The 27,290-nt window shown below is 46.5% G+C and overlaps 1 protein-coding gene across 2 annotated transcripts in view; it reads left to right on the forward strand.

The window, feature by feature from the left end:
- Positions 1 to 1,414: 1,414 nt before the first annotated feature.
- The window catches only part of FGD3 (FYVE, RhoGEF and PH domain containing 3), a 114,108-nt gene continuing 88,232 nt past the window's right edge, over positions 1,415 to 27,290 (forward strand). The window contains exon 1 of one of the 2 annotated variants that reach the window (XM_040591643.1): positions 1,415 to 1,845. In XM_040591643.1, coding sequence (XP_040447577.1) covers positions 1,698 to 1,845 — 148 coding nt within the window. In that variant the 5' untranslated portion in view covers positions 1,415 to 1,697. The remainder of the gene's footprint in view (positions 1,846 to 27,290) is intronic. The other variant, XM_040591637.1, reaches the window with a different exon arrangement.

Consider the following 27,290-nt stretch of genomic DNA (forward strand, 5'->3'; position numbering starts at 1 on the left):
GGAAAGAACTGGACAGGAAATAAAATGATTTTTTTAAAGAATGCTGGTTATGTGGTGTTCTGCTACCATATCGAGTAGGCTTAAATGCTTAAAATAAACAGGTTTTTGTCTCAGCTTTATACTTCATAGCATGGACCTTGCTTTCTTGAGAGCAAAGAACCTGGGTAATTTTTAACAACGTTTGAGTTGGTTTCTGCTGCTGAGCGCCTGTCCTATGTAGCCACCATGCAGCAATAGTCGGTAAGCTCAGGTCTGCTCTGGTGAAAGTACTTCAGCGACGAGCCGCCTCGTTGGCCTGAAGCACAGGGCTGACGTCAGGGAGCCGTAACCATCGCATATGGCTACAACTGCGAGGAGCCTAACCTCTGAAATGGGTAGTTGTGTGTGGAATCTGTGTCTGTATATTAATGCTTTGAGGTAGGGTTTTGAAAGTAACAGGCAGGATTTTGAAAGTAACAGATATGATTTCAAAAGGAACATCAAGAAATCTGGGTTGGTTCATTACTGATAAATCTGTTCTCTTATGCTGGTTTAACTAGACCCTACTCACAGAGTTACTCTAGAACAGCAACTCCTTTTATTCTGGAATAACTAGTCCGAGGAAATCCATTATATGAATTTCATTACAAAAATACGTTTCCATTCCACTGCACTATTGAAGTGATGCAAAAGTGTATTTCCGTAATGCGGCCTACATCAAAGCCAGACGTTTCAGGGATAAGGAGCAATGGCCAGTTACTGGGTAATAAAAAATGGACTAAAGCTCAACTTTAAAGTAGTTCACTTCTGAACGTACTGGTTTGGATTTTTTCCTGAAGGTAAATGCCTTATTCAAGGCAGTTTTACGTGGTTTCATTCTTTCAGAGACAGATTGCTGGATGCACGTTCTGGGCCTAACACACGCGTGTTGCTCAGGGCTGCAGCGGCCTGTTCTCCCGGGGAGCCCATCGCACCTCGCTGCACGGGCCGGGCTCTGCCTCGCCCGCCGCGCCCCCAGCGCCAGGGGTGCACGCCAGCACCGCCACCCACCACCCGCCAAGCTGCGCGTCGCCCAGCCGCCCCGCTGCCGTGGCTGCGCTCCCCCCGCGGGCAGGACGGGGCCGGGGGCCGCCCGCAGCCCCGGCCCCGGCCCCGGGCAGCAGCTGGCGCGGAGCCCGCCCCGCAGGCCCCTCCCTGCCCGCGGCTTCTGGCGTGACTTCGGGCTTCGCCCCGCGGACGCGGTTCCCTGACCCCTGTGCCCTGAACCGGGAGCGGGGAGAGCCCCTCTGCGGCGCGGGCGGCCCCAGGGCCCTGCCTGCAGCGGGCCCGGCCGCCGGCGGAGCCCACCCGGCTGCCGTGAGGGGGCGCGGGCCCCGTCCTGCCCGGCGGGAGCCCCCCGCAAGCCCCCGGGGCCGCGCAGGCGGGGAGCCGCTTCCCTAGGAGCGGCCGGGCGGGAAGCGGGCGGCGGTGTCTTCCCCTCCCCGCCGCCGCGGCCTGCAGCGGGGCCCCCGCCTCCCGGCCGCCAGGAGCGACGGGCCGGCCGGGCGCGTTCCTCCCCAGGGCCGCGGCCGCACCTGGTCCCGCGGCAGCCGGCGCGGTCCCACTGGCCGCCTGGGCCGGGCCGGGGCGGGCGGCGCGGGGCCGAGGGGCGGCGGAGCCCGTCACGCCTCCGCCGCCTTTGGGGGCGCCTCGTCCCGCTCGCGGCGCCTCATGGCGCGATGCAGCTGCAGTGGGAGGGAGAGGAAACCCACCCCCCTCGCTCGGCGGCCGCCTTTGTAACCGCTCAGCCCGGCGCGCCGCCCGGCCCAACGCGCAGCAGCTCGGGGAGCGCCGGAGCGCGGCGGCGGGAGCAGATGGAGCCGGAGGGTAAGGCTGAGCCCCCCGCGCCGCGCCGGGCCCCGCTGCCCGCCCCAGCCGCTACCCCCGCGCCGCCTCCTCTCGGCTCGGCGGGGGCCGGGGGCGCCCGGGCGGGGTGGGGGCGGCGGGTCTCCCCGGCGGGCGCGGGGGGAGCGCGGAGCCCGGGCCGGCCCCGCTCCAGGTGTGCGGGGGGCAGCGCGGCGCCCTCCCCGCCCGCCCCATCCCTCGCCGGCCGGCGGGCGCTGCTCCGCGCCGTCCCTGCGGCGCTGCCGGGTCAGGGCCCTCCTCCGCCCGCCCCTGCGCGGGGCGCCGGGCACCGGGCACGGCCCGAGCCGCGGGGGCGGGGGCCCGGCCCGGAGCGGAGCGGAGCAGCCGGGGCGACGCGTAACCGCGTAACTTTTTTGTTCATTTTTTTCCCCTCGCCTCACGGGCGCGCTGGCCGGTCCCTGCGGCTGGGGCGCTGCCGGCGGGGGCAGGGCGGCGCTCGCTGGGCCCGGGGGCTGCAGCCAAGGCGCCGCTGCCCGCTGCCGCCCCCCGGCCGCCCCCCGCCGCCCCCCGCCGCGCCGGGCCCTCCGCGGGCACCGGGGCCTGCCCTGCCCGCGCGCCGGGGGTGCGCGTTGGGGTAAATGTAGCACTGAGCTGTGTAAATACATCTTTAGTTCTCCTAAACCACATAAAACCGGTTCTGTGAAACACTTATTTTCGTAAGACTATTATTAACTGCATGGATTAAGTTTATTTCCTGCCAATCCATATTTAGGCACTTATGAAGTGCAAAATTTTTCTGCGCTCTCCTTTTTAAATACCTTTTGGAGCTGTTAGTGCTTATAATGTAAACCATTTCTTGTTGCAAATTGGAAACCTCTGAGCCATAATGGTCTGTTGCATTTAGCTGGCTGCCTCTTGTAAGCTGTACATTCTCATGAAAAAAAAAAAAGGGGGGGGGGGGGAACCACCTAGAAAGAAAACCTTATGAGATTCACGTTTAGAAAATTGGCTGCATACGTCGTAGCTGTTTTTTAAACCTCAGTACCTAAGTCACATTTTCCATTCCAAATATTGAGAGTGGTTAAACTATGTTAAAGGGATATACTCTACCTTGGTTCCCCTGCAAGCGTTAGGGAACTGTAACACAAAGGAAAATGGCTTTACAATTTAAACGAGTCTGGAACTAACCACTTCTTGCAGCGCCTGATACACAGCAGCACCGGAGGGTGGAAAGGACTGTTGGCGATTGTTACTGGCCAGAATTGGTTCTGTTGTCCAAGTGGAGAAGTATACAGAATGTAAATGGGATACATGTGGCAAGAAATACATTGATAAATGTATTCTTGCGTTCTTTGTAGGAAGTTTATTTTTGATAGAAAGCTAGTTTCGCATTGTTATTAGGATGTTTTAGTTACAGAGTTCATATTCAGACTAGCAGAGCTGTGTGTATAAAATCATACCCTGAAATAAGCAAGCTGGTTCTGTTCCTGATTTAGATTGTTTGTGACCATATCGTGTGTCTCCTTACTTTAATGAAGCTAGACAAAAATGGTAAAAATTAAATGGACCTTAAAGGAATTCCTTCCTTTGAAGAAATAAATCCTTTTTAAAAAAATGGAAGTTATCCACCCTGCTTCTCAGGTAGATAAAGGCTGCCTCACCCCAAGAAGGATTATGGTGGTGAGTTGCAGATCTGCCAAGGTTCCCAGTCTGCCCCGGATTCAGGGATATTCAGACAGTTTGACTTCTGACATCTCCTAAACTGCGTGGGTAGCAGTCTTCGGTACGTTAAGATTGGAGATGGGTACTCCCATGAGGATTGGAGCCTGCAGGAGCTGGAATACCTCTGTTAGCAGCCTCTCTTGCCATTAGTTATGGAAGGAGACAGATTCTCAAGTTAGATGCTTGTAGACAGGTGCTGTGCATATCCCACTGTATGTGTGAGTGTGTGGTGTTCTTGGCTGTGGCTGTCTTGAGTGAGAGATTATATCTGTTCTCAGAGCTGTGGCACCTGGAGTATGGTGATCTAATGGAAGTCTGTAGAGGCTAAGCTGGCTTGCTCTTCTTTGATCATATGCGCCCTGCTTGCATAGTCCTGGCTTGAATCATTCCTGGATGGAGCTGGAATTGCTGTTGTCCAGTCCCTGTTGGTGCAGTTCCTTGCATTTAAATGTATGTCTAAAACTCTTGATGAAAATGAAGCCGGGACTCTTTCTTGCTAGAGGAGCTCAGCTTCTTTCCAAAGATGCAGATGCAAGCCCTGTCGGCTATCTTCTGCAGGGGTGGGGAAGAGAGATGGGGCTGATGCTGGGTTGCTCTTTCCTAAAGGAAACCCAGTGTAGTAATGCCATACTGACCCATAGAGTTCTTGTGGATGGCTCCCAGACTCCAAACATCGACTGAGGTGATACTGTGCAAGGAGGTTGGGACTTCAGAGCTCGTTTGGTCTTGAAGTGTCTCAGAGATGCAAGAGAGGATGTTACGTGCAAACAAATAAAAATGGTGGAATCAAAATAGAGTGGTGATGGTCCTCGTGGCTTTTTGTGTGAGGTGAGGTTCCATAGCATGATCCGGAACAAGGGAGACTGTCTTAGGTCAGTAGCGGTGGAAGCAGTTTGTCGAAACCCTGGGACAGTGGGAGGGAAAGACTTGGGAAGTCAGAATCCAAGGCGATGACTTTTTATCTGTGCGTTGTTGGCATTGCAGTGTTTTCAAGACAGGCTTTCTGGCTGGGATGTTTCAAAGCATCTCAAGGGGTTTGTACCCAGAGCTCCCTGACCAGGTTGCTATTGCTATGTGTTTGGGGAAGCCGCCTTCTCAAACCGACCGTGTGTGATGGGGTGATTTGGAGACTGCTGCTCTCTGAAATGCTATCTAAAATCCAGGTGTTTTCCACTGTTTTTAAAAGAAAAATGAGCTAACTTCTGTAGGAGGTCTTTGGAAACAGCTTTGTCTTCCTGTGTGTCTGTAAAGTATCCGGCTCAATGGACACTGACTGAAGCTTGTCTTTTACTACTGACACAGATCAATAATAATGAATGTATTTTTCTAATTATTTGTATTCGAATTATTACCTTTTTTTTGTTTTAGGGATCTTGTTAAGATTATCAGATGTCAGCAATATTGGTCTAAATGATCCTGCTTTGGTTACTGAGTGTGACTGAGTGGTCTGTATGAGAATTGAAAGGGCAGAGAGTATAAACACAACAATGATTTGCTTAATGCTTTGTTTCTTCTTTGACTGTACACTGGTTTCTGCTAAAGCTATAAATTTGTAAAATGCTTTTGAGTAAGATTCATTTTCTTCAAGCAGTTTTGTAAACATTTAAAATATTTTTCATTTAGTAAATACTCAGAGCTTGAAGAATTTGAAACTGTTTAAAGGTGGCTGGTAAAAGGTAATAAATGCTTCTACTTTGCAGGACTGGATGCAGATATGTTAGGTTTGAGTTGTTGATTATGTGGATGTTAATGTGTCTGAATGAAGGAAATGGTGTGGCAGATTAAAATTAGCAGCAACTGCTTTGGTATTCATTTGAGTTGGCATTACCAAATTTTAATTTGAAAATGAATGTTTCACTTGAGAGACCTTGGTTTACGATTCTTGCATAATAATCAATATTGATAACCTTTTGCAAAATACGTCTCTGGTTCCAAATTCTCTGAACTAGTTGAAAGTTCCTTTTAAGTAAAAAACAACTTCACGTATGTTTCAGATATGGAAACAGAATTTGAGATAGCTTGAGGTAAGGTGGGCTAAGGTACAAGTGGGAGAGAGGAGAGAGAAAATTCAAGGGAGCATCGTTGAACTCTGCTAGCTCTTTCCATGATGTGGCAGCTCCCAGGCCACGCTGCATACCTGCCGCCAGCCCTCGGTCTCTGTTTTCTTGTCCTCTGCCAACCCCTTCGAACACCCCGCTGAGCACTGAGCCCACTTTCCCCGAGCACAGCACCCTGGACCTCCACCGTGAAAATCCATGTGAAATTGGGGATAGATGTTTGCAGATGAGTGCTGTGTTCTCAGGAGCACAGGGTAGTTGGAAGCAGGCGGTCACGGCACAGAATTCCGGCTGGTTTGGAGGTTATGAGTCGTGAAATTTGAGAAGGCCTTTGTTGGTGGAACAATAGTGGAGGTAGGCTGGAAAGTCTTCCAGTAAAGCTGTTTGCCCCTCCCTCCACTCTCCCCTCTCCCATTCCCCAGCTATCTCCTAAAAGCCAGGTTTAGTATAACTGTATTTGCATTTTACACTTTGCAATGTCTTAAAATTTTATGTATTTTAATTTTATTTCACAGTTTGTGTCTTTTCACTTTATCTGTACTGGCTATCATTAGGAGTTTCTGGTACCAAAGTGCTACTGCGCGGTCACTTTACCTGGGTACCGGGCGAATGCTGCGCTGCCCGTGCAGGCAAGAAGCGCCGGTGCGCAGTGCGTGCTCCTGCAGTGCTGAATGGAGCGACGGCCCCACGTTCGCCTCCCTTCCTTCGTTGGTAAGGCCACGGCTTTTTCTGGTGGCACTCACAGTGTACTTCTAGGAGAAATACCCAGGGCGTGCAGTTGTGACCTGGCTACTTAGAGTTCAGTTACTGAGTTGAAGTGGCATTACTGAAAGCACGTTGCCTCTGCGGTCCCTGACCGCTGCCTCTCAAATCGCTCTTCTGCCTGCGTTTTCTGGCGGTGTCGCTGACTTCTGGTGCTGTTTTCGTCTTTCTGTGAAATGCAGTTGTATTTCAGAGGTTATTGGTATTACCCGCTTCCTTGTTTTCCAGGTTGCACTTTTCTTACAGTCTATCCAGGCTTAGGACCCTGGTGTGGGAGCGAAAGCCCCTGGTTCAGTTACTGTGGGAGGACTGGGTGGGGAGCTGGACAGGGAGATCGGGAGAGGAGGCTGGTGGTGTGGTATAACCTGGGTCCTGTCACGCAGGATTCCCTGCAGGGCTCTTAGGGGGCTCAGAGAGGTGACCTCATCAACTCATCACCTCCAGAAGCTCCATTAACACAGGGCTGAGATTCCTACCTCAGAGCTGGGCTGTCTGGATAACCTTCAGATATCATCAGAATACTTTCCTCCCTCTGTCTTTCTTCTCCCCCTCTTAGCACGATCAGTGTTGCGGCTATGAACTCTAAAACCCCATGACTCTTTGAGAGTCAACTGTCAGCAGAAAAAAAGTTGCAGAAATGCTAAGATGGGATTTTTCTCCTGTGTTAAGACGCTTGATACCGCCTGAATGATGCAACGTGCGTTGGTGGTGGGACTGGGAGGTCCGGGCTTACTTTCTCATGGCATCCCTGAGGGGCTGGTCAGGTGAACGTTGGCGAGTCCTACTCTGTCCTCATGTCAGGCCGTAACAGCCTGGAGAAGGAGCTTTTCTGTCTTGAAGAAATGTATCAAGTGCTACCAACTTTTGTGTCTGGCTTGAATGCTGGTGAGCTAGAGACGTCAATGTTATTAAGAGCAAGAATAACCATTTCTAAGGTTTTAAATTGCACAGGCACAACATTGAAATGTGTTGGAAGTATGGATTGCTGTTCTGGACCAAGCCCCTGACGTTGCTAAGAAGCTGTCATCAGGCAGAGGATGGAGTAATGTGCAATTCATGATCTTCAAATCTGTTGGTAGTAGCAGTAGTAGCAAAAGTATCTCTTGGGATGATAGAATCTTCAAGGCATCAACAGAGAGGGATGGAGCAGACCGCTGGCAACTGCTGTGAGAGGCAAGGAACTGCTAAACTTTGTAGATCCTTGTGAATATGGCTGTAATCATATTACTGTTATATTTTAAAATGCTGAAGCGTTGCTTTCTGAAAGGTGATTCTAGTTCTTGAATTTTTTCAAAGATTGATTTGATGCTGGCTTCTTAGAAATTCTTCGGCCTGATGAAGATTCAAGGAGAGCGTATTTTTATGCTGAATTGCTGAATGAATCAATTTTGTGTATCTGCCATTTTTCTATCTTCAAGCATTTTGAATATTCTGTTGCTGAAGTATATAGAGGCACTGCTTTAAGTGTAACTACCTCTACTGTTAATTTATGGTACTCATTGAACCGGTTAATTAACGTGAAAGGCTGAAACACTGATACTTTGGACTCTGGTTAGATGTCAGCCTGTTTCTGGAAGCCCAACCTCTATGGATGGAGCATTTGGGTACCATGTACGTGTGCAGCAGGCGTGTCTGTACACATCATCGCAGCAATGTGGATGCAGGTTTTTGGAGGCTACCAACCTTCGTGTTGAAGAATCTGATTTCTGAAAGTCCAAAGAGCCCAGTAGTACTGGTATTTTTTGGAAGGCAGAGAGACATTTAAGTATCACTTGAGTGTCCGAGGTTTCTCCTGTTTATTTTAGACTTCTGAAAAGCAGGCAGGTGTCTGACTATAATGAAGGAATTTAACACTGGGTTTAGTTTTCTTAAACTCTTGGCCTCTTTTTATTCTTTCACTTTGAGCTTGCAGGCTCTGAGCAGAAATTCTCTCTTGGTAACTTAACCCTGAGCAAATATTTACATTCATGAGATTCTTGCTACTTCAGCAATCATTTTGGGCCTTGAGGTTGGAACAGGGTGAAAGTTACTGTACCAAACACTGGGGCTGGGGAGGCAGCAGGGAAAGGAAGCCTGAAGAAGCCTCCAAATACACTTTTACCATGTTTGGTGGGAATCACCTGTTGGGTGTATCTTGGTTGTCACTCCACACAAACATTGCCGAACTCCAGACTGAGATGTGCAGACACTGCGTTTCCTACCACTGGCCCTATGCATCTGGTGGGTGCTTGTGGTTTGAATTTCACATGCACCTTCAAATAAATAATGTTTGTGTAAGAACTGTAGTGAATGGAGTAGTAGAAGGGAAGACTGAGATGGAAAAGAAGGAAATATTGGTGAGTATAATGCAAAAAACATTGAAAGGGATGTAGGAAGAGATTCTGGAGAAAGCGGTTTTTTGAAGTTAAAATTAGTTAAGAAATCTGAAATTTGTAAAAGAGCAAACATGTGCAAAATCAACCTGTGAACTGTGCAGAAATAAAGAAAAGGTTCTCCAGGGTACAGAACAACAGAGAACTGAATAAATAAGGGAGAGATCTCCCCCCCAAACCAGTGGATGCAAATACCACCAGATCTCAGCCTCCTGTGTTTATTTTTTTTCCTAGATTTTGCCGCTGGCTGCACCCTTTCTGTGAAAGAAAGAGGATGACAGTGAACTCGGTTTCCACCTTTTCTGGGAGAAATAGGCAGGCTGCTTGTGGCCGCTCCCAGCAGAGGCTGAACATGGGTGTAGCTTCCTCTCCTGAGCCCTTCTCTGGGGTGCTGCTCAGGGTGATGTTGGGAGCCCTACAGGAGCGCTCTGGCCCTTGGGCTACGAACTGGGAGCCCTACAGGAGCGCTCTGGCCCTTGGGCGACGAACTGGGAGCCCTAACAGGAGCACTCTGGCCCTTGGGCGACGAACTGGGAGCCCTACAGGAGCGCTCTGGCCCTTGGGCTACGAACTGGGAGCCCTAACAGGAGCGCTCTGGCCCTTGGGCTACGAACTGGGAGCCCTACAGGAGCGCTCTGGCCCTTGGGCTACGAACTGGGAGCCCTACAGGAGCGCTCTGGCCCTTGGGCTACGAACTGGGAGCCCTACAGGAGCGCTCTGGCCCTTGGGCGACGAACTGGGAGCCCTAACAGGAGCACTCTGGCCCTTGGGCGACGAACTGGGAGCCCTACAGGAGCGCTCTGGCCCTTGGGCTACGAACTGGGAGCCCTAACAGGAGCGCTCTGGCCCTTGGGCTACGAACTGGGAGCCCTACAGGAGCGCTCTGGCCCTTGGGCTACGAACTGGGAGCCCTACAGGAGCGCTCTGGCCCTTGGGCGACGAACTGGGAGCCCTACAGGAGCGCTCTGGCCCTTGGGCGACGAACTGGGAGCCCTACAGGAGCGCTCTGGCCCTTGGGCTACGAACTGGGAGCCCTACAGGAGCGCTCTGGCCCTTGGGCGACGAACTGGGAGCCCTACAGGAGCGCTCTGGCCCTTGGGCTATGAACTGGGAGCCCTACAGGAGCGCTCTGGCCCTTGGGCGACGAACTGGGAGCCCTACAGGAGCACTCTGGCCCTTGGGCTACGAACTGGGAGCCCTACAGGAGCACTCTGGCCCTTGGGCTATGAACTGGGAGCCCTACAGGAGCGCTCTGGCCCTTGGGCTACAAACTGGGAGCCCTACAGGAGCGCTCTGGCCCTTGGGCGACGAACTGGGAGCCCTACAGGAGCGCTCTGGCCCTTGGGCTACGAACTGGGAGCCTTACAGGAGCGCTCTGGCCCTTGGGCTACAAACTGAGAGCCCTAACAGGAGCACTCTGGCCCTTGGGCGACGAACTGGGAGCCCTACAGGAGCGCTCTGGCCCTTGGGCTACGAACTGGGAGCCCTACAGGAGCGCTCTGGGCCTTGGGCTACGAACTGGGAGCCCTACAGGAGCGCTCTGGCCCTTGGGCTACGAACTGGGAGCCCTACAGGAGCGCTCTGGCCCTTGGGCTACGAACTGGGAGCCCTACAGGAGCGCTCTGGCCCTTGGGCGACGAACTGGGAGCCCTACAGGAGCGCTCTGGCCCTTGGGCTATGAACTGGGAGCCCTACAGGAGCGCTCTGGCCCTTGGGCTACGAACTGGGAGCCCTACAGGAGCACTCTGGCCCTTGGGCTACGAACTGGGAGCCCTACAGGAGCGCTCTGGCCCTTGGGCGACGAACTGGGAGCCCTAACAGGAGCACTCTGGCCCTTGGGCTATGAACTGGGAGCCCTACAGGAGCGCTCTGGCCCTTGGGCTACAAACTGGGAGCCCTACAGGAGCGCTCTGGCCCTTGGGCTACAAACTGAGAGCCCTACAGGAGCGCTCTGGCCCTTGGGCTATGAACTGGGAGCCCTAACAGGAGCACTCTGGCCCTTGGGCGACGAACTGGGAGCCCTAACAGGAGCGCTCTGGCCCTTGGGCTACGAACTGGGAGCCCTAACAGGAGCACTCTGGCCCTTGGGCGACGAACTGGGAGCCCTACAGGAGCGCTCTGGCCCTTGGGCTACGAACTGGGAGCCCTACAGGAGCGCTCTGGCCCTTGGGCTACAAACTGAGAGCCCTAACAGGAGCACTCTGGCCCTTGGGCGACGAACTGGGAGCCCTACAGGAGCGCTCTGGCCCTTGGGCTACGAACTGGGAGCCCTACAGGAGCGCTCTGGCCCTTGGGCTACGAACTGGGAGCCCTACAGGAGCGCTCTGGGCCTTGGGCTACGAACTGGGAGCCCTACAGGAGCGCTCTGGCCCTTGGGCTACGAACTGGGAGCCCTACAGGAGCGCTCTGGCCCTTGGGCTACGAACTGGGAGCCCTACAGGAGCGCTCTGGCCCTTGGGCTACGAACTGGGAGCCCTACAGGAGCGCTCTGGCCCTTGGGCGACGAACTGGGAGCCCTAACAGGAGCGCTCTGGCCCTTGGGCTACGAACTGGGAGCCCTACAGGAGCCCTGTGGCCCTTGGGCTACGAACTGGGAGCCCTACAGGAGCGCTCTGGCCCTTGGGCTACGAACTGGGAGCCCTAACAGGAGCGCTCTGGCCCTTGGGCGACGAACTGGGAGCCCTACAGGAGCGCTCTGGCCCTTGGGCTACGAACTGGGAGCCCTACAGGAGCGCTCTGGCCCTTGGGCGACGAACTGGGAGCCCTACAGGAGCGCTCTGGCCCTTGGGCTACAAAGCCCAGCTGCAGGGTTGGTGTGGGCAAGCTGCCGGGAGCGCAGGAGCACATGCACTCGCATAGGAAGGCTGAACTCACAAGCCAGTGCGAACTGCGTGTTGTAGTCCATCTTAAATTTGACAGAAAAAGGAATCGTGCCCCTGCAGCTAAATTTATAGTGTTGGTTGACACGGTTCTACTGGAGCCGTGGCTGAATCCGCACAAACTTACGCTGATCAAAGGTCTAGCCCCCAGGCTGCCACAGCGTATAGCTACATGTTGGAACTGTTAAGGTTTGCATTGAAGTAGCATGTGTGTTTTTTCTATTTGATTCCTCCCCCCCCTTTTTTTTTTTTTCCCCTATTTGTTGAATATCTGCAAAGCCCCAGGTTGGGGGTGGATGAATTTTTCCTGGAGGAACATCTGAGCCGTTCCAATTTCCTGGTGGGGCCAGGTGTGCCACCTCCGTGCGTCGCTCCCACTGGCTGCGGGAGTCAGGCACTGGCAGTTGAGTTTCCCATGGAGGAGCAAACGGTGCTGCCTGCTGAGCCCTCCTGGATCTGTTTTACTGATTGCTATTGAAACCCTTACAACCTGTTTCTCAGTTGTAAAAATGCAGATCCGAATATCCAAGTTGAGGGGAACAGTCCCTCCCCAATTATGGTGCAGCTGAGAAATGAATTTCTTAAAAAAAAAAATTCAACTTAAAGCAAATACACGTCTTGCCTTACCATTCCTAGTTTACTAATGGAAGTGCCAAGTGTTCACAGCTGGGGGAGACGAAGATTTCCTCAAAATAGTAAAATAAAAAAATAATAATAGAAAAAGTCTGTCTCATCCATACTCTCTGGAGCTGTTGGAATTGGGTCATTGCTCTGAGTTACGGCTGCTTGATTTTGATGGTTGTGCAGTCAAAAAAGAAGTTGCTTCACTCGGAATGCAGAACAGATGCTTTTCTTATTCACTTGAAAAGGGTAGTCTGATTTCTTTTTTTTTTTTTTTTTCTTTTCTTTTTTATTTCCCAGACCATGCAAGTCCCAGAAGTTATTTTAAAATTTGCTAATCCTCGTTAGGACAAAGAAACTGTGGAAAGCTAATTCTGAGGGTAAGGGAACCGTTGTGTTAGTTGTCCATCTAGTCCTGGGTTCAAGCTCTGCCCCTGGCCACAGCCACTACTTCAGCTGTGGAAAAACTTTGTAGCAAATGGTTACGGAACAGCTGGCACTAAGAGGTGCTTTTGTTTTTTTTTCCTTCCCCGTTCTTCCCCCCTCTATGCCCAATCATTTAAAAAATGGATTGTGTCTTAAAGCAGGAGGATTCATAAACTCAGAGAACTCATGGCCTCCACTGAAGTAGAAATTTTCTTACGGCTGGTAACAGATTTAGGGTTGTTGGTACATAATGAACAAATGTTCATTTCTAGTTGTTGAGAAAATACGTAGGAGTGGTGTCTTTTTTACTTCTTTTGGTATGTTTTACTTGTTTTGTTCTACTTGTATGTTCAAAAAGTATTTTAACAATAAATTTGGGGAGGTGTGGGGGACGTTCAGCTTGTGCACAGCTGCTTGTCCAGCAGAATGTTGCATTTTGAATTTCAGCTGATGCTCCCAAAGCAGGGATAAGGTGCAGGTGAGGTGCCCCCAGCTGGAGCGCAGTGCGTGCCGCTCTGATGCTCCCTTTTCTCTCAGCTGTTGAATAAGGCTTCAAACAAAACCGCTGTTGAAAATTGAGCAGGATCTTACTTAATGATTATCTATGGCAGCAGAGCCATAGGGTGATGTTTTGTTTTGGGTTATGGTTAGAAACCCAGCAGCCTACAGGTGGTGCCTGGAATTTGGGGAAAGCCTTGGTGAAATGCTGTTACAGGTGTTAAAGCTTGAGAGCGTAGGTTTGAAACTTGGCTTTTTGATTTCCACTACACATGCTTTTGTACCTACGTTGCTTGGCTCTCCCAGGCACACACATATCAACTGCTAAGAGTGTATTCCAAACCTCCCAAACACATTAGATTGTCCTGTTTCATGATTGATTCCATCAGCTTCACCAGATGAACCTCAAACTCCTGTTGAGCCCTGGGCACCTGTTTGTCCCACTCCAGGATAACTGAGGAACCCTCATGTGCTGCCAAATGCCAGCCTCTCACTTGCTTTTTCCATTTCTCTGTTCTTGGTCTCCCACCTCTCCTGACATCTTGTAGTTCTGTGGTACCTTCAGGATATTCCTGAACGACATCTCTTTCCAAGATACGTTTCTGTTGTGGCATCTGCTTGGCTGACGGTCTGTAATAAAAATTAATAAAACCCAAGTTGCTACAGTTACAAGCTGACAGCATTGATCTTCACGTCCTTCTGGTGGCCAGATTGCTAAAATGCATGTTTGTACTTTCAGCCTTCTGAAACTTTTGGTTTTAAATTCAAAATGTTGAGGTTTGATCATGTGCATGCAGTTTTGAGAACTGCATAATTGTGCTGCTGTGTTGCTGTTTGGGGGTTTGGGGTTTTTTTTGTTTGTTTGTTTGTTTTGGTTGTTTATTTTCCTTCAGAATTTGTGTTCCTCTATCTTGCAACGGAAAAAACAATCTTATGCTAAAAAGTCTGATTTAATACATGTAGACTCTGGGTGTAACTTGCAGAATTCTGGGTGTGGTGATACAATAAATAACAAAATTGATCATTGTTGTCATCCCCTAGAAATGTGCATCCTACAGGGACTCCTTCAGCGCCCTACAGAGGAGGCACTTTGCACTAAAAACTGGTTTTTTATTTCACCATGTAGAGGGCGAAAAAAGGATGAGGCTTCATGTAATACCCGTTTGATTAGTAAATTAGTATGTCATATTGATCTGTCTTTTGAAATGCATTAAAGATGTCTAAATGCCATCTACTTTAGTTTCTAAAAATACTGCAAAATCATCATTTGCACTGAAGGCCTTAATATACTCTTTTTGGAATATATTTTAAGTTTTTATTTTTAAAATGTTGGTTAGGATTTTCAAAGGGAGCACAGTTATAAAAGGGGAGCAGTTCAAATGTAACTTGAATCTGTAACTTCCATTTTGGTTTTATTTTTTTAAGACTTGAAAATCTGGTGGTAGTTTAAGGTTTTTTTTAATTGATGATTGTGACTGCAGTGGTATCCTCTTGCTGAAAAGGCTTATGGCAGACCTGAAAATCAAGATTTCTGGCACGATGGTGCAAAAGAGAAGGCTGTCATTTATTTGGCTGAAGGAGAGTATGCACCGTGCTCCATTTTTTAGTTTTTCAGCCACTTTGATGTTAAAAGACATGACCTGAAGGAATTTTACATTTTTACCCCTGACACTTCTGCTACCAGGTATTGAGGGGAGGTCACACTTAAAAGGATTAACAGAGGATGGAACAAGATAAAACCTTGTCTGAGCAGCCTGAGCAAGCAGTGCTTTGCATGGGTATTGATTCTGCTTGGACGTCTTACAATGTCAGTGGTTAAACAGTCGATCAGCCATATTGCATACCTAGGGACTCCTAGAGAAAAGGAATCTGAAAAATGCTTATCCAAAATAGAGCCTGGGCTGGAAATATTGGTGGTGATGTACAAGTTACTGTTAGATTTATATGCAGAGTTCTGCTTAAAATGATGCTGCTTTATTATATGTATTTTTAGATGGTGTAACAGCTGGGTAATAGACTCATGGAAATGCGTCTGTTGCATGACTGTGTAATTAATGCTGTACAGTATGTTCGGAATAAAAGAACTGTAGTTCTCAAGATTGTTCTTCATAAGGACTGCATTTAGCAAATAGGCTTGATTTTCCTACGTTGCGAACGTGTAGAAACTGGATGTGGATTGTTGGATTGTTTCACTTTCATGTTTTGGCTTTGACTCTTACTGCTTTTGGGTTTTAGTGATGAAAAAGTGTTACCGTGTCTTTAGCTGACTCTTCAGCTGACTCTGGATTTGTCCCCGCTCCCTGCACCCTGCTGGTCTGTTCAAAATGGTGTGTAGACTCTTCGATTAGACTTGCTGGTATTGATTAAACTGTACATTTTTTTTTTTCTTCTTTCTCATTTTAAAATATGTTATATGTATTTTTAAGAGCTCCATGCTGGATGTCACAATTGCAGGATTCGAGTTAGTTTGTTTAAACAAAACCCAACAAAAACTGGAAGTCTGCATTTTTTCTGCATTGTTGTTTTTAACATTTATTTAATGGCAGGCATGATAAAGTCTGATTTATGTAGGGTTTGTAGCATAGACTCAGCTGTGGTTCTCTACAAGCAGAATTGTAGAGAGCTTCGAACTGTTTGTAGAAGTTAGACAATGACAATATTTGGTGCTGCGCCCTGGCTGAAATATGTGGCTTGTAAAGTAAAGATACCAACATACGTGGTCTCTTTTTTGGAGCTGGACTGTGTGGGTCGGTGTTGCTGCTCTCTCTTCGGGCCCACCCATTAAGTCTGTTCTCCATGTGGTCGGACTATAAGGGCTAAAATCAAGATAAATGCATTTGCAGGGTTTCTTTTGTGGACTATTGAAATTAAATCTCACGTGGGTTTTGGTTTGGGTTTGGTTTTTTTTTTTAATATTAATTGCAGTGCACTCACTTCTTGAGAGCAGTCAGGATTATGACTTCCTTCCTTCCAGGCTGTTTTTCAGCACTGAGAATTGTCTTCTAAATATTTGGTCCAAACTGGCAGATTCATGCTCCATCAGAGAGACCTGCTTCCGAATCATTCCTGGCGCAGTAACTTTTCCGGAAGGAACACAAACACTTACAGTTTCTTCCTTCCCTCACCTTCTGTCATACCGACCATGTAAAAATAACTATTTGTGTTTAAATTTGAATTGTTTCCTTTTGCTAGCCTCCGAATTAGGCGTGCTCCTTAAGCTGTCTTCTGCTAAGCCAGCTTGGAGGTGTCAGGACCTGGCTCGTTGGGGCTGAACCCGTACGCTAGGCTGAGGTACAACCAGGGCAGCTGAGGGTCTGCTGGCTGGGAAGGCAGCAAAATATTTGTTGCAGTTGGTGTTTTGGGGGTGGGGGGTTGTTTGGTTCAGTTTTTGTGTGTGTGTTTTTCTTAAGATCTTCAAAAATTACATGGCGTGCTGTACACATGACACAATACCTCTGTCCCAGTTGAGGCAAACAGCTGATCCTTGGCAGTGTGAGCTCAGCTTTAGGTTGCGTTGCGTGTTGCCAGATCCGGGGATGAATTTCCCCGTAGAAAAGGAACGTTATCTTTTGAATTTGGTTGGCTAACCCTCTACTAAAAGTGGTCTCGCAATGTTTGTAAGCTAGGCCACGTCATAGTCTTGTATCATGTAGCCAGGATTATTATAAACAGTGAAATGCTTTGCTCTGTCTGCACGGTCACGTTTAGTTTCATGGGTTTGGGGATGAGACTTCAAAACCAAGCACTGATCCTTGACTTTCCGTGTGGTAGGCACCCTACGATGCTAAGCGGACCCAGTACAGCAGAAGATAAAACAGTTACCAGTGTCTTGTCAGGGAAAACAGATTCTCCTGAGTTTATAGGGATTCAATATATTCCCTTGCAATTACTTCCAGCTTTGTAAGAAAATTGGTATTTATTTTGCTCAGGTTTAGGCCATAATTATACTCAGAGATCTGAACCAAGCTTGAGAGTTCCCTGCAAGTCATGGCATGAGTTTTCTCTCCTTAGTGTTCAAATGTTGGGTAATCCTTAGATTATTTTAAAGAGTGTTTTGAAGATACAGATTGTAAAGTAATGTCAGTGTCTTAAGATCTAGGATGCTTAACAGTTAATGATTTTCCTCAACATACCAGTGTCATTAGGAAAAAAACAGGTTATTATAAGTTGTTTTTCTACTCTCTTTTCCACTCTCTAATTGCAGGCTTGATATGGATTTTATCGTTTAGGCAGCATGATGGACTTTGGTCAGTAAGAGTAGGAAATGACAGGGACAAATGTTTACTGTCTGCTACACCCCTCTGTTCCAATAGGAAAATAAAAGTAGGAACAAAACTTTTTTTTTTTCCCTTCATGTTCCTCTTTGTTGGATGGGTGCGAGCTCATTACAATGGAAATTAGTTGAAGAGGCTCCACATGGGATTCTGCTTATGAAGAACTTGGGGATGTCTAGAAAGACTAGATTTCTTTTACCTGGGAGATGAGGAAACATTGCAGCAGTCAAAGGTATCTGTCGTTCTCATGGTGGATATAGGATATTTTACGATTGGTGGCTTAGGGCGTTACATACATACTTGGGGCAGTGGGAAAAGTAAAGTGCTGGATGCTGAAAAGGTGTGTGGGGGTCTGTTAAAGGAAGGAGCTTTGCAATGATCTTATTTAAGGGGGAACACTAAACTGTTGAGGCTCTGGAATAACTCTGGGTGTCACAGTGGGAGCGGAGATCGCCTTGGCATCTTGTAATGGCTAACCAAGTCTAAGAGAAGAAAAGCATTTTCTGCATTTCTGCAGCTGTTTGCCAGTGCTCCACTGGTGCTGCAGGAAACTCCTAGTTCCTAATATTGTTAGGAATGCTTCACTGCCCCCTCCCCACCCCCCTCACGTTGCAAGCCTGAGTTACTACTGTGCTGGCAGGCGGCATACTTGGCACCAACAATAAAGGCAGTGCTAGAAAGATGTGTATTTAAGGAATCTGTAAGATGTATGTCAGGAGAAGAGTTCTTTAGCTGGAAGCTGGTGCCATAATGGAGTTACATCTGTTTGTATTGAATAAACAGGAATTTAATTGAGTCCTCGGAAGACCACAGATCTCTACTGGAAAAAATGGGTGTTGTAGGAACTCTAGATATAGCCATGCTAATTCTCGTAAATCTCTCAGCTTCTTTCCATGCCCCTAAACATAGGGTTTGCAATCCCTAATGGGGTATGAAGACACCGCATTGAAGTGGCTTTACTTGGCACTGTGTTAAGACTTTCTGGTGCCTTGAGCCGTAACACAACTTGATTCTGGCACCATCGCTGCGCTGCAGTTCATAGAGGAGGGCTGCTCTTATCATATGTGCAGAGCGAGGAGCTTTTTATTCCTCTAGGACTAATAGCAAGACTGTGTCTTCACCGTGAAGCACCAGAGGTATATGCATGGGACAGTGTACTGATCATTATTACTTTTTTAAAAATAAATATTTTCGCCTCCTTAGCTACCTTAAGTATTTTTAGATTTCACCCAAAACAACTGGATGTGGAATTAGGAGGTACTGGGAGGTAAGGTGCTGCTCAAGTGACAACTGTTTCAGCTTTTCCTGCGGTTGGGCAGACCATGTTTTGCACGAAGTCACTTGACAGTTTTTAATCAGGAGAAACCAGAAACTTGTCCCGTTTCAGGTACTGAGTTACAGTCTACACTTTAAACAACGGACCCTTTAGATGTTAGTATGCAGTATTGCACTTCAGCCCGACTGTGAATCAGCTATCTTTGTGCTGAGCCTCGAGGTAATGCTTTTCGGTCTTTGTCAGCTCATTTGGACTTCTGACAGCTATTGAGAAAGTCGGGAAGAGGATTGGCTTCATTTCCTCTGATCTGTTGAAACTTTTTGTTTCTTCCTTACTTCAGCTGGTGCAGTTGAGGACTTTATTAGGAGTCTGAAAAAAAGAGGGTTAGGTTATTTGAATTGGAAAACCCTGCTGGACTGGGGAGTTTCAGCTTTAAGGATGCCCAAAAGCTTGGGTTGGATCTAGGCGGCTTGTTACCAGCAAGGCAGCTCTTTGCACCAAGAACTGCATCCGTTGGTGTTCTGGATAACCTTTAAGGTTTCAGCTTGATGTAAAGTGTGTAAACACATAGTCTCCCTTGCAGACAGATGGATCAGCGCTCTGTCTGTGGCATTGGCATCTGTCAACAGCAGCTGTCACTTGGGATGCAGAGGTGAGCAGTCCCTAAGAAATGTTTTTCCAGTGGGTCCTGCTTGTTAGAAATCCCTGCAGAGAATCTTGCTCTCACCTCCTCCTGAGTAGCCCAGACATTGTTAATAATAATAATAATAATAATAATAAAAATGCTGGAGTAGTTGGCTTCTCTCTTGTGTCGGGTTTGGGGGAAGACTGGGTTTGGCTAGTCAAGGAGGCACATAAGCAATTCTGGAAGAATTTTTATTACGGCTTCAGAAGTGAGAAACAGTTCCAGTTGGTGTTTTCACTGTTAGGATGTATTCTTAGGTTTTGATGTTTAGCAGTAAGTTGTGCTTGGGTAAAACATTGACTTTTAGGTTAAAACCATCAAAGAAAAGAAAAATAGCTGATGTCGCCTATGTCTACATCAGCAATAAATGCAGCCTATAGAAATGGATCTATGGAAGGGAGCTGGCGCTGAGGACTGTCCGTCTGCCCGGTGTGTGTTTGAAGGGCTTTTACATCAGATGAGCTCCAGGTGGGCCCGGCAGCCCGAGTGCCTTTTGGCTGCTGGGGTGTGCTGGGCGTGCGCACTCAGCGCCTCTTCTCGTTCCAGTCCCTCTGAAGGTCATATGCTCCGAGGCTGGGCTGAGCTACAAACCAGAATACGGTCGGGTGAGTCTGGCTTCAAAGGAGCCTCTGGTCAGAGCTGAGATGGGGACGGTGACCCACCAGCCCTGTGCAGGGGGTGGAACAGCCAGCTTGGTGGGGCCGTGCTCCCGAGCTCAAACGTGGCCTTGGCCAGTGTCCTCTGCCCAAACCTCTGATCCCACGCAGGAAAGGAGCATCAGAGAGTGGACTGATTCTGTATCCAAAAGGTGTATTTTGCTCATCAAATTAACTTCGGAGTAATGCTTGAACTTGATGTGGTCTTTCTTCTGTAGACCTTCACAAACACAGCCACGTTGCGGAGGCTGGGCTGCTTTCTCCAGTAGTCAGTTTTTGCCGTGGTTTCGAGCAGTTACACGTCGCTTTAGTGCCATCAGTAGCCATGGTCTTCCACAGCAGAGGTGAAATTGTTTGAAAGTCAGGAAGATGCTGCTGATTTTTCAGCCATGATTAGCAGTCATCTTCTTTCTTAACAGTCATCGCCTTTCTGAAAACTTGAGTGTTCTCCAGAGGTGGCTGCCCTGTGGTTTACTTACCAGGTTTGCTAAATAATGTATTTTAAAATCAATGCCTTTAATGTGATGCGTTCGGGGAGTGGGGTGTGTGTGTGTGTTGGGTTACTTTTAGAGTTGAAGCATTAAAACTGATAGAAGTTAATCTTTTGGTCATGATCCTGGCAAAGGCTTTTTTTTTCTTTTCTTTTTTTTTCTTTTTTTTTTCCTTTTTTTTCTTTTTTTTTCTCTTTGTAGCTTCATTAGAAGTCTGTTACAATCTGTCTTCTCTCCTTGGCTCGGTTTCTTCCCTTTGTTGATAAGAAAGAGATAAAAAAAAAAAGAAATATTTTTTTAGCATTATGATGTCAGAGGTAGTTAATCTTGGTTTAGAGGGAAGAGACCAGAATACGTGTTGAAAAGGCACAGAAAGAAATAGGAAATTTGGTTTCTAGTTAAGTATTTGCTCTTTTATTTAAAGCATTGCAGCATAACTGTTGGCCTTGAATAAGTTGTCTGATTTTTTGTATTCTTTTTCTTTTTTCCCCATGAGGGAAAACAGTTTGATGGATCACCAAAGGTGACTTTTTTCCTTTAAAGCCTCAGTTCCGGATTCAGTAGTTACATATGGATCTCAGATTACATTAAAAAAAAGTAATTTGCCTAAGGTTCTTTTGATGTCTTTGCTGGAGACATATGGTTTTTTAGTAGATTTCTGAAAGCTTTTTGATAGCTTTTGGACAGTAAGTCGTAAATAAGTCAAGTTTCCTGAATTTCAGTAGGTACCTCAAATCCTTAGATGTGTCATGGGAGTCTTATGGCTGATCCTCTTCTAAACACCTGCACCTGATAGAAGTTTGTACTACTATTATTTGCATCTCTAAGGTAATAGGTAAATATTATCTTTGCTCAGTTTGTTTATTTTTACTTCCCTAGTAAAATTTGCCCTAAGGAAAGGTTACTTTCAGTGCAGTTCTGTGTCAATCCACCAGATGACACTTGATGCTTAAAGATGGAAAGATGAATGGACTTGCATTAAAAATTCTGTATTTTTTTGTTGATTCAGAAAAAGAGTAAAATTCACAACTTATTTCCAAAATGTTTTCATATGGTCCTTGTAAAATTTTAGAAAACAGAGTAGACCAATGAGCCAGAACACTTTGCTGTAGCGATATATTTTTTTTTCTTAAGTATATCAAATATTATGTTGTAAAGAGTTCTGGGTGATGTTTTTTTATCAGCCTGGACTCATGCCATCAGATACTGAACTTGGGAGATACCGACCTTGGAGTGAGCACTAGGAGGAATGCAGTGATGGAAGAAGTGGGGCGCAGTCCCTTTGTGAGAGATGCTGGAGCCATGTACACCTGCAGCTTCGTGCTTGTGCCGTATTTATCTCAGCAATACTTTTCTACCTGTGTCACAGTTTCTCACTTCTGTTCGTCCTAAGAAGCAGTTTGTAATTAGAGGGAGGGAAGTACGAGACAGGTTGTATTTAGCTGTTCCAGGTCAAACTGTGTGGTATTTTAGGAGGCTTATAGATGTGTGAAAAGGCTCAGTGGCTGATTGGTAAGAAAAATGCATAATTTTATATGAAGTAGTGCCCCTCCTGTCAAATAACTTTTGTTGCAGCTTTTGCTCTCTTTGTGTCTTTTTCTTTACCCTCTGCTGAACATATTACTAAGATACTGTGCCTAAGTAATGTGATCAATTAAACTGCAATTTTTGAAGTAACGTGCCTCACTGGTGGTTTTTAATCAAAAGCTTTAAGATTAATCTAACATTTTATTGATATTACCTTTGAAATAATACAGCATAAGTAGCTAGCACATGAACTATGTTTCTTCTACCGATGGAAAACATAAATCCATGGCTGTGCCTTCCTTGTTTTCCCAGGTAACTTATTTGTATTTCCTTTTTATTTTATTAAGCAGCTGGTTTGCACAGCTCAGCAGAGTGTCTGCTCTGAGGCCCTCGGTCCCGGAAAGCACTTTTGCTTTATGTGGCTGTGACCTGGCATTAGTGGTTCAAGTGACTTTCTCCGAGACACTTGACGTTCTTGTTTCTCTGTCCTTGATGCTATTCGTGTTGATTAAAGGAGCAGTGTTTAACACAGGCATTTTCAATCTGATGCACTGGGGTATGGTGCCAGGATTTGGGAATTGTCCTGGATTGATTAAGTGAAGATTGGTCATTTCCCCAGTGATTTTTTTTTTCTTTTTTTCTTTTTTCCTGGTTGGAAAATACCAAATCATGGCACCTGATATAATTCCTCTGGAACACTTTGCATTTAAACGTGCTCAGCATCCAAGATGCAGGCAAGGGGGTGGTGGCAGCACCCCTGGAAGTCTCTGCAGACCCGCCAGGCAGGGGGACCAGAGTTGAGGTGTGCCCTGGCTGCTGGCTTCGCTGCTGGACCTGAGAGGTTGCACACAGTGAGATGTCCTCGCAGTCCCGAGTGCTCAGTGCTGGATTTTGCTCTTTGAAATTACCTTTTCTGATGAGCAGTACAAAGTGTGAAGGGCTTAGTGTTTTATCATGGAATTTTGAAATCACAAATTCAGTGCCAGTATTTTTTACTATTTTAGTAAAAATGAATCACCACCATTTCCCCCACCCCAGCTGATAAACCTAGTCTACCTTCTCTATTTTAATGCAATATAACCTGTTACTGTTTCTCGGCACAACTGGTAAACGGCAAAAATGCAGAACAGGAGAAGTGAAGAGGAATGATATTTCTTGCTGAAGATGTGGAAATCATCTGCTTAGCAGATGTTTAAAATAAGTCTTGCAACTATTCTGCTTATAGATGTGTGTGCGTGTGTGTAGCTTATGGATATATGCACGTTCTTGATAGAAAGACTGAGTTCCCCTGCTAAAATCCATGATCAGCTAGTGACGTTGCAGTTTATGTGTTGGCACGTTTGCTTGTTGCCAAGTTTCAAATCTCTCCTGACATTCATCTTGGGAAAATTGAGAATCGGTCATTTTCATTAGTGGACCCTTGCTCAGGAATTTAGTTTCAGTCTGCACAGCTGGAAAGGTTGGGTTGCTTGTCTGTTCACGACTGCTAATTTTAAGGAGCTGCAGATTTATGCTACGTGGCCCACCCTGTAGGTTTCCACTGTCTTTTTCTTTTTTTTTCTTTTCTTTTTTTTCCTCTCTTTCCTTAAGTTGAATAGAATACAGGGAAGGCTTGGAGAGTTGCTCATGACCTGGCCTAGTGATAGGTTTCTTTCTAAATGATTGTAGGGGGGGAGGGGGAAAGGAGGTGGCAAGAGTGGAGTGTGGAGCTGCAGGCATCTCCTGAGAGCAGACCAGAGTGGCAGGGTGGGTGACTTCTGGAGAGCTGCTTCTCAGGGGTAGATTAAGAGCTGCTGGAGCTGAAGGCAGGCATGCATGGCTAGTTCTTTAGTTAAGGTCCAGGTTTGCAGTGTTCAACATAAATGAACAGTATTTTATTTATGGATGCAGGATTTAAGCTGACTTTTGCAAGTCTGCGGTTCTACGTTTTTTGGGTGATACACATTGTCTTTAGCCCAGGCAGAAGTTGAAATGTTGTCTGATTCAGTCAAAGGGTCAGTCTGGGATCAGTTTGGAAGGATGGTTAAGAATGAGTCGCTTGTAGCATCTCGCCCAGACAGACTGAACTTTACAAGACCTGACTGTCAGGGTATCTCCATTTAGATGAGAAGTGGACAACCCTGAACACAGCTTGGAAAGTTCTTAAATGTCAGGGGGAACATTAAAGTTTGTGTTTGGAGGGCTGGCAAAATTGAATTCAATAGTTGGTACCCTTTGTGATTTGAATCTGAGTTTTTCTTTGTCTTTTATCATATGCACAGACTAAAAACACGTCCTCACCTCTCTTCCCCTTCTGTCTACCTCCAGCCCTTACACCTGTGCAGTATGTTAAAATAGAGGAATTCCATGTCTGATTGCACAAAAACTAAGCTGGGATGAAATCGTTTACAGGCCATGGTATGCACTTGTCATGGTCCCTGCTGCCATCCCTCTTCCCTTTCCCTCTGTTACCCAAATCCTTTGGTTTTCATTTTCACTTTTTTCCTTTTTTTCCTTTTCTTGTAATGCTTATGGTCAACTCCTCTGTTACTCTTTTTCTTCAGTTTTGTCTCAAAACCCTGTAAAGGAGTTACACTGAAAACATAAAGCAGTAATTCTCAAACAAGCTGAACTTTCAAACTGAGTGTTGAAAGGACTTTTCAAATTAGGCAATGGGAGTTTATGCATCCCTAATCAGAAGCAAAGCTAAGCGAGCATGACGAATTTATTGATTATAAACCTCAGCCTTGATTAAACATCTGTTGAAGCCCCACTTAATAAATTACAGCAGATTATTGCTGCCTGAGATGCAGTTATGGGGTGTTTGTGGGGCACTGGAGGAGCTGCATCTCGATACATTTTGTAGGACCAGTAAGAGCAATCTTGGGCTTCTGTCTGCTGTGTGAGGCTTGCTGCAAGGGTTAAGGAAGTCTCTTGTCCTTCTTAAAGCAACTTGTTTCCTTTAAAAAAAAAAGAAAAAAAAAAGATCTAAAATCTTCTCAAGGTGTACTACTGAAGGGGACAAAAGGTAGCACATAAAAATTTTCTTAAAGGATTTGAACAGATCCTGAAGGCAGGCAGAAGACTGTCAAGTTCCAAAGGCAATAAAATTATTTAGCTTAATAGAAGTTTGAGCTTGCTTGTGCAGAAAATCACGTTTTACAGGTTGGAGGAGAGTATAGCAGGACAACAGTCAAAAGGTGGTTCAGTGAGGCTCCAGTTTCGTACTGTTGGAAATAATCCAGGGGCAAGGGTAATTTGTTTGACTCCACAGCACACGCATTTTCTCACTGTGGGAAACCTGGGTACTTCTTGAATATGGTGTTCTGCCTTTCCTTGCTTCACTTGTGCCCTACTTTTTTTTTCCCCTGTAGTCCAACAGCTCCAAATGGTGATTTGTTTTGTAACTGGTACAGCAGTTTTCCACCTTTTCCATACAGGGATCCTCTTTTTTCGTATTCATTTAGCAATATGGAAAGATATTTCCTCCAGAAAATGGGTTTCTCGAGCCAAGAATACATTGCCAAATGTTTGTCTAAAGCATGTCATTAGCATGGATGAAACAAACGATAACCAGCCCAAATCCAAACCTCTTGGCAGCAAACTAGAACAAAGAACTCTTTTGACTGTCTTGTGCCAGCCATTTAAACCCATGCAAAAAACTGTGCTTAAAAGAACAACATTCAAAATAGAAGCCCTGGGTGCCATAAAATGGGCAAGTTAGTGCAAGACAAGAGGGCCTGGTAACTTTGTTCCTCAAGCCAGTGTGTACTTCCATGGCTATTTGAAATACCCACGAACAAAAGCAGATCCTTCTCCTGCAAAATACTGGGCTTGTTATGGGTCCAGAGCATTTCTGGTTTGGCTGGGCTCTGGTGACGGAGCAGCACTCCTCCAGATAGCTGTGCTTCGTGCCCCTAAGGATACTGCAAAACAGCAGCTGGCAAAAATCAAAGAAACAAATCCATTGATTTGTTTTTCTTTATCTGGTTCCCTTAAGAAAAACCTGCTAAATCTCAGCTGGGAGGTAATTGAATTTCTGTAATTGATATATTATTCCATGTCAATAGAAATGTTACTTCATAAAGTGCTTTGGGATTATAATTTTTTAAAAAGTCTTTTGTGTAATAAGATTATCATTAAGCCTGATTAATTATGATTGAACACATTCCAGAATCCAAGATGAAGGCTCTAGAAACAACAGGCTTGAGTTGGTTGTAATTTTACAGATCCTTGTGTAGCCACTGGTTTTTGATGGGTGCAATACAGAAATTAGTAGGAATGCCCAGTTGTCTGTTGTTGTTTTGTTGGGTTTTTTTAATTTGTATCGATACAGTTTCAACTTTTCCCTTGGTGTAGCAAGATGCACTGATTTGCCATGCCAGGCAAGTGTGCTGCTGCTGGTTCCTGGCAGGGAAACTAGGTCATTTGTGGCTCTTAAGCATGGTAGAGAAATGAGCAATTGAGTGAATTGTAACCTTTCTCTTTACAGCAAAGGATAAAATGAAGGGGAAAATTAAAAAAAGACCTTTGCTTTGTTTTAGATGAAAGCATACACATGTGCAGATAATTGCAAAAGCTGCAGAAAAAAGCTTTGAATGCAAAAGCCTTTTTCATAAATCAGGAGTAATAGTCCATACTAAAATTGCTAATATAATCATGGTCTCTTTGTTACTGTGCAAATTTCCACGGAGTAATTTGTCTAACACCATTTTTGGTGTTTCTGAATCCATTTGTAAACAGAGTAAGAGAAAGCAGAAGACCTCTGGGTCCAGTTGGGTGTTTAGAGGAAAGCAGTGTCATGATCTGCCTGTGCCAGTGGGGGATACTTGCACTGAGCCTGAAACCAGCGCAGGGGAGAAGACTCTCGTATTGCGGGGTTCTGTCACCTTTACTCATGGGAAAATAGCTGTTGATTCAATGAAATTCATTGAATTAAGCCTTTCAATTTCTTTGGTTAAGCTTGCTGTGTTTAGCATGTGGGTGAGAATTGGCATATAGATCCTTATAAAATTAAGGTTTCTGTTCTGTATGATATTCCTTTGATATAAATCTATGTATGACTCCACCTGCCTGTTTCCATCTGCCAATGGATACCTTTAAAAGCAATATTTAATAGAGTTGTGAAAGTAAATCCAGTGCTCTTCCACTAGTGGAGGACAAGACCTTTCAAACATTAAACCTTGTAATGGTGGCTGCCAATGACTCTGCTTCAGTGCGTCATGAAGAGGAAGCACGTTC

This window comes from Falco naumanni, chromosome 4 (assembly GCF_017639655.2).
Source record: "Falco naumanni isolate bFalNau1 chromosome 4, bFalNau1.pat, whole genome shotgun sequence".
Classification (NCBI taxonomy): Eukaryota; Metazoa; Chordata; class Aves; order Falconiformes; family Falconidae; genus Falco; species Falco naumanni.